Source organism: Leptosomus discolor, chromosome 4 (assembly GCF_034619465.1).
Source record: "Leptosomus discolor isolate bLepDis1 chromosome 4, bLepDis1.hap2, whole genome shotgun sequence".
NCBI classification, from domain to species: domain Eukaryota; kingdom Metazoa; phylum Chordata; class Aves; order Leptosomiformes; family Leptosomidae; genus Leptosomus; species Leptosomus discolor.
This window is the reverse complement of record NC_141394.1, coordinates 68,845,724-68,853,333: the sequence shown is the minus strand read 5'-3', so window position 1 is coordinate 68,853,333 and position 7,610 is coordinate 68,845,724. Positions and strand designations below refer to the sequence as shown.

General features: G+C 43.5%; 1 protein-coding gene across 1 annotated transcript; it reads left to right on the top strand.

Annotated features, from left to right (window-relative positions):
* Positions 1-217: 217 nt before the first annotated feature.
* DRD5 (dopamine receptor D5) lies at positions 218-1,672 on the top strand. The gene has a single exon (XM_009952104.2). The coding sequence runs from the start codon at positions 218-220 to the stop codon at positions 1,670-1,672; it is 1,455 nt and encodes a 484-aa protein (XP_009950406.2).
* Positions 1,673-7,610: the final 5,938 nt, after the last annotated feature.

Here is a 7,610-nt window from a genome sequence, read left to right as displayed (position 1 = left end):
GCGCGGGACAGGGACACCGAGCAGGGGGACGCGCTGAACGGCGCGGCGCGGAGCCCGGTAGGCGCGGAGCGGCGGGGGGGGGGGGGGGGGGGGTATCCGGCAGGGGTGGCGGCGGGCGGGGGGGGCGGCGGCCCCATGGGGCCGGGCGGCGGGGCGGCGCTGGCTGCTCGGCGCGTCCCGGCCGCCGCCGCCCCGCCGCCGGCGGGAGCCGCCAGCCATGCTGCGGGGCGGCCGGAGCCCGCTGCCGCCGGCGGCGGGGACCCCCGGCGGGGCGCGGGGGCCGGCGGGCGCCCCCGGGGCGGCGCAGGTGGCGGCGGGCAGCCTGCTGGCTCTGCTCATCCTCTGGACGCTCTTTGGGAACGTGCTGGTGTGCGCGGCCATCGTCCGCTACCGGCACCTGAGGAGCAAGGTGACCAACATCTTCATCGTGTCCCTGGCTGTCTCGGATCTGCTGGTGGCTCTGCTTGTCATGCCCTGGAAGGCGGTGGCTGAGGTGGCCGGGTACTGGCCCTTTGGGGCTTTCTGCAACGTCTGGGTGGCCTTCGATATCATGTGCTCCACAGCCTCCATCCTGAACCTGTGCGTGATTAGCGTGGACAGGTACTGGGCTATCTCCAGCCCTTTCCGCTATGAGAGGAAGATGACCCAGCGGTTGGCCCTGGTGATGATCAGCGTGGCTTGGGCTTTGTCTGTGCTCATCTCCTTCATCCCTGTCCAGCTCAACTGGCACAAAGGTGGGGATGTTATTGCCACTGGTGATATTAGAGATGGATTTGGCACTGGCTGGGCAGCAGCAGGTGCTGTCACTACCTGGGCGGAAGATATGAGCACCACGTGGGTGGCATTAGCAGCCATGAGACCTTCTGATGGGACCTCTGGCAATGATACCCTCACTGGACCATCAGAGAGCTGTGATTCCAGCCTCAACAGGACTTACGCTATTTCCTCCTCCTTGATCAGTTTTTATATCCCTGTGGCTATCATGATAGTTACCTACACTCGAATCTATCGCATTGCCCAGGTGCAGATTCGTCGTATCTCTTCCCTGGAGAGAGCAGCCGAGCATGCACAGAGCTGCCGGAGCAGCCACGTTGACTGCCACCATCACACAAGCCTCAAGTCCTCCATCAGGAAAGAGACCAAGGTGTTGAAGACTCTCTCCGTTATCATGGGTGTCTTTGTCTGCTGCTGGTTGCCATTCTTCATCTTGAACTGCATGGTTCCCTTCTGTGAGAGCCCACCCAGTGACCCCCATGCTGGCCTTCCCTGTGTCAGTGAGACCACCTTTAATATCTTCGTCTGGTTTGGTTGGGCCAACTCCTCTCTCAACCCCATCATCTATGCCTTCAATGCTGACTTTAGAAAGGTCTTCTCCAACCTCCTGGGATGTGGTCAGTTTTGCTCTAGTACTCCAGTGGAGACTGTTAATATAAGCAACGAGCTTATCTCTTACAACCAGGACACCCTTTTCCATAAGGAGATAGTGACTGCTTATGTTAACATGATCCCAAATGTGGTTGACTGTGAGGAAAACCGTGAGGACCCTTTCGATAGGATGTCCCAGATCTCCCCTGACCATGAGATTGCCACTGACTCTGTCTGTGAGCTGGACTGTGAGGGGGAGATTTCACTAGGCAAAATAACACCTTTCACTCCAAATGGTTTACATTGAATTGGATCCTGCCCTGGTCAGTTCTGCTTGGATTATAAAACAAAATATTAGCACTGAGTGGAAAAACCTGCTCGGCTTTACACTATAGTTTGTTCCATCACTTCCTGCTAAACTCACTTCTGCGTGTAGCACTTTGCAGGATGTACACTGTCATACAGGCCGCTGGCAGCACAAACTTAATTCAGCACTTCCCCAGGCTGGGAGAGGACCAGGCAGTCGTGTTCATTAGCTGTGGTGAGGTGTTGTGGTATAATTGCGGTCAGTTCGTGTTTATAATGTTTTTGCAAGTGAAAGGTGCCATTGTCAGTGCTAAGTATTACAGCTTCTAAAATCAGGGACAGATGTGGTTGGCATAGACATTAAATAGAACAAAAATCTAGGCTGTTCGTTTGTTCAGATCTTACGTTTATTTTTCTCTGTTTTTTGGTTGTTTGTTTGGGCTTTTTGTTGTTGTTTTTTTTTTTAAAGATAGAAATAGTGAGGTGGTGATTTGGATGATTATTTAAATGCGTGTTTCTGCCAAAACAGTTTATGTGAAATCCATGTTTTCCTAGGCGGCGTTGTTGCCTATGGTTTCCTTGCCATGTTCCCAGATGAATAAATAAAAGTTACATTGATCAAGGGGTTACTATCTTTCATTTATCATCCTGAAAGGTTTACAACAAGTATTGAAACTTTAACGTTCCTATTTGAATGGTTAGAGTGACTAACAGCTAAACTCTATCATTTTAAAAGCAAAGTAGTCTGTATAGAAAATACAGTTTTTTAATTAAAACAAGGCTCATAGGAATGATTGACTTAAATGAACTCTTTTATATAGCTCTGCTTACAGCTAGATTCATGCCTTTTTTTTTCTTAATATTAAAACTGATGCTGTTGCTCTCTGCAGCTAAGAATATCAAGTATAGGTATCTACAAGCTATTAAAGCTTTCCACTTAATTCTACACTTGAACTTACTTTTTAAAGATACTATTAATATGAAGAGTTTGGTGATAGAATTAGGAACTGAATGTGTCTAAAAATAATAATTGTGTTTGAAAATGATGCTAATAATCAGCATTTCCCAGTGTAGACATTAGAGAACTCATTCAAACCAAAAAAAGAAAAAATGTTGATGATGTATTTTTTTAGTTATTTACTTATTTACTGAAACTGAAATACACTTTAAGTGCTTTGACTGTACAAAACATTTTAAAGCAGTCTTTAAAAATTGTGAAAGAGTATTTTAAGCTCTGTTTCTATTGAAACATTTACATCAAATGGAATATTGTATTTAGAAAGATTTGTAAGCCTTCAGGTCAGAAATCAGAAGTGATCTTATTTCGAAGAAAAATGATCAAAGGTAATAAAAGCAATACCAATATTTATTTCAAGTTTTGGCTCACAAAATGGACATTTGAATTCATTAACCCTTTCAAAATACCTGTGCCATGAGCTAAGAAGATTTAAATTGAATTGTGGGTGCGGATTCAGTAGCCCTCCCTCCTAATGGTCCTGACCAGCCTCACCTGGGGCCTCCCCCATCCTGCCTAGCTGGGAACTGAAGGCACCTATATGGTGTATGAGGGAAAAATAGGATCTGCAATAGTCAGCATGCTTCAGGGGAAGCCATTCAACCAGATGCTGGGATTTGTGAATGTTACGTACTTAGGATTGAGCCTCTTTGGAAATCAAGCCCCTGGTACTGGTTTGGGAGTTGTCTTAGCTCCCCTTGGGATATGGGGTGGAAGAAGCGCAGGAGGCATGTGATTGAAATCCCTTTGTGGTTGCTTCTGCTTGCAGCCTAGTTTTCTCTGCAAGCAACATTTTGTGTGTGTAGTCTCTGATATTAATTGGTTATATCATCGTTTTGGATTATCTTTTCAACTGCTTGTCACTGAAGATTGACATCTACCAGATGTTCTTGGCTGTTGATATGAAATCTCAGTGTAATATCCCCTTACAGCTGTCCTCAGAAAAGGGTATTGTGGCTGTGGCTTAGAGAGGCTTAAAAACAGAAATTCCATGCCCAGAACCAAGTTCAACCTACTAATGGCTTGAAATTGAGGGTGAAAACATTGTCCTTTCTTTACTAAAGCAATCATAAGTTGTCAGGAGTTAACCATAGTTCTAGCCCTGCTGGTTAGATAAACTTGCCCAGAATAAAATCATTTTCCCAAGTAAATACGAAGAAAACTGCTTCTGGTGGTGCAGTGATCAGTTATCCCAACTGGAATTTAGATTTTTGCATTTTCTAGTTGCTACTCAAGTTTTGAGGCTAGTACAGCATGTTAAACTTTCCAGATCTGTGCAGAAAGCCTATGATCTCCAGATGCAAGACATGCAGGCACCTGGTGCTGATTCCAGCTCCCAGGGCAATGCCTATATTTTAGTTAATTTTGTCCGTATTAAATCAGAAACAGCTCGGGGAAATGGAGAAGGGAAAACATGATCTCTTCCTGAGCACCTGCGTACCACCAGGCTGTACAGTCTGATCCTGCGTGTTACATGCTGCTCCGGCAGCAGAACAGAGCAGCAGAACAGTTTCAGTAGTAACGGTGAAGAGGGTGTCCCCTCAACTCCCCAGGCAGCCTCTCCTCTCCAAATAATCTCTGTGCTGGTGGTGTGACAGTTCCTTTTGATCTGGTTCCCTGCAGGGGTGGTGGAGGGGTAGATGTGTACAAGAAGATGCTGGTGCATCCCCCTGACAGGTGCTTTTCTCCTTGCTGAGGCTTTACTTGACTGGGTTTCTCAAATAAGTGGGTGGGCTAACGCTGGGATGCAAGAAGATGACATCTCCATCAGTGGGTTTATATAACAACTTTGCACAGAATATTAGGAACAGTCTTAGATCTGAAGAAAGGCAATTTTTAGCTTGCCCCCAGGATTTGGAAGCATGATTAGGACAATACAGAAAACTGGCCAAATTGCCACTTTCCATTACTAATTTTTAGATTAGGACTTCAGCTGCTAAATTATTTCTGATGGTGGCTGTAGGATGTAATCTCTGTCCTTGGAATATGTACCTTTCAGGGGGCTTCATCCTTTGGAGCAGATCAGAAAGGGAACATTTCTACTTCAAAAAAAAAGAGAGAAGGTGTTTTTTTTTTGCTACAAGCACAGATTGACCTTACGGATCTGAAAGAAAACCTTTTTCTGTACTTACAACATAGGGACCATTTGTTGCTTTTTAATGTGTCTTAATTACTTGCCACGGACAAAGCTAGAGTATTCAGAATTAGAAAGATAAACTTCTAAAAGAAATGTGTATCTTGCCTTGAACTATAAAAAGGGGCAGACCGTTTTAATGAAAACATCCCAAAAAAGGTTTATTTTAACTTGTTTCTCTCAGATTAAACTGCTGCCCTACTTTTTTAATGGTTTCCCTCTTAAGGACTAATGCATCTGCCCAGCCGTAGAGCAGAGTTCACTGGAAGTGCAAGTGGGTTTTTATAACTCTCCTATCCTTGTGGTGTCTCTCTGGAACTCATCTGTGCCAATGGTTTTGTGCTTCCCATCAACATGTTTCTGCCATGAAAGTCACCATGTTTCTGTCATACATTTTACTCCCTAATTAAGCATGATCACTTATTGCTAGCTCAGTTTTGGTTTTTTGTTTTTTTCATTTTTGTCCTTTGTATTTTAATGAATGTACGGTGCAGTTTGGCTTTGAGTCATTGTTACTTAACCTAGTCCTGAGTGATGGCTGATCTTCAAGGTCCCAGATTATTTTCAGTTTCTATTTTGTGCTATTGTTTAGGAATCTTACCTTGCAACATGTGTCACTGTTAAATTACCTCTTAGTCAGCCAAATCTTCTGTTACAACTTACTCTGTTAGTCCTGGAGAACTCCATACCAAAGGAGGGTCAGTATATCAGTAGTCTGTATGTTTTCTGTCTGAGTTAAGTAATAACAGAGGGGTTCGTTTTAGTGAGAGAACAGAACATGTGAAAGTATCTTGGTTCATTTTTAAGAAGCTGAGACACGTAGGACAAGAAAGTATAGTGTATTATGTAAAATGCTGCAAACACCATGAAGACTCTTTCAGTATTCATGTGTTCACCTCTGAGAAAGTCATCTACATTTCTTTAGCTTGGGGGAAAAAAACCCCACTATACAACCCACCACCCTTTGATAAAGCCAGAGCTGTTAAAAGCTCTTTGTGGGTTTGAACACCAACAAAACACTTTCCAAAGGGAGAAAAATTACTGCTATATTTTTTGATAAGTTTGGTACTTCATCCCTTTGCTTTCATTGTGTTTTTTACTTTTGCCAGCCACACCTGATGTTTGTCAGCAGGGAGGCTCCCTACTGAGACCTCCTGTATTTTTGTAACATATAACAAAAAAAGGCTTCAAAATTAGGAAGGCTTCTAGTAGGAACAACACTAAGCACAACCTTACACTGTTTAGGAGTCAGTCATGTATAAACTTGGCATTCAAGAGACTGACAAGACTGGAGGCAGTGTTCAGAACATGCCTCGGACTGGAGGTTTGAGGGGTCACAAGGCCTTCAGCCGTTTGTATGTGCCAAAATCACCACTCTTAACAAGGAGGGCATTTTCGTCACTGTCACACAGAAGGCGGAGTATACACCTATGTCGGTGTTAATCATTACGCAGAGATTTTTCTTTCCTCTGAGGCCATCTTCACTACTGTTTAATTGGATTCATTGTATCTTTAAAATTATTCAGTGCCTATTTAAATTAGTAGAAGACCTCAGTGATGGATGTGGGCTTGGGTCACAGAGCAATGAAATAATTTCTCCTGTCTTCTTATGAATATTACTACTGATATTCTCTGCTAGTGGATGATGAGATGTTGAAGTTGGCATGCTGAACAAAGTATTTCACCAGCTGATCTGCAGAATTAGTCTTCTATTCAGATTTACTTACTTGTTTTCAACTTCAGAAGACTTTTCAAGCTTTGCAGGAGCTTCACAAAGTCCACGCAGAGCATCTTCACTTTGATCGTATCTCAGATCAGCAACAACTGGTTGCATTTTTAGTGCCTTGGTAACTATATAGTGCACTATGCTTTTATGAACAGAATTACACCCCTCCAAGTTTAAGCCGATGTTTTCAAAGGTGAGGGTGTACTTTTGGTCTAAAAGCACTGATGTGCACAACCATACATATAAATGAGGACATTTCCATTATTAATGGGGCACCAAAGATGTGCCTCTTTCTTCGCCTTTTGTTTATTGTAGCGGTGGTAAGATCGCAGTGAGCAATAATGGGATTAGCGGTGTAAAGAGTGGAAATACAAATAATATTATCATTTGAAGCAGATGATGGATTGTTTCTTTCAGGGAGTCTGCTGGCTCTCCCAGGATAGTTTAGTTTAATAGAAAATCTACAAGATGATTTTATCTTGTTATATGTCTAAATCCATTCTCAGTTGTGACTGGAGATAACATTCAATAATGTTTATAGTGGACAGATAGCTGTTTAAGGAGGATAAACATTTTTATGGACTTAATCATTTATATCACAGCCATCACAGACACATTTGTGAGGTTTACAAAATACAATGCAGTAATCCTAAAAAATAATTTAAAATTCCAATCCATGAAAAAAAATGATTCCTATGAATTATTCTCTACTGTTAATGACAAATACTTGTTTGTATCTTGTACTGCATTCTCATTGCTACCAGAAGAAGCTGGGATGGTCTGAACCTGCTACTAGTAATTTGCTGATCCACGTTAGGAGGAAGGTCTGGAAAATAAGGAAAGAAATGGCAGCAACATGGACAGATAGGTTCAGTTCGCATGAAATTGGTCTAGTGTCAGCCAGCCCATACAGGGGACTGCACAGCACTGAGCTGTTTCTGATGCACAAGCACCTCAGCCTCGGCCACAAACACCGACTCCCTAGACCTTAGCTGCATGGTAGACCCCTTGCTGCCAAGGTGAATGCTCTAAATCTGCATGCGATTCTTAGGAGATATGAACTT

Bases quoted from the DNA above. Each gene is read 5' to 3' on its own strand.
- DRD5 (XM_009952104.2), top strand. From the start codon at position 218: ATGCTGCGGGGCGGCCGGAGCCCGCTGCCGCCGGCGGCGGGGACCCCC.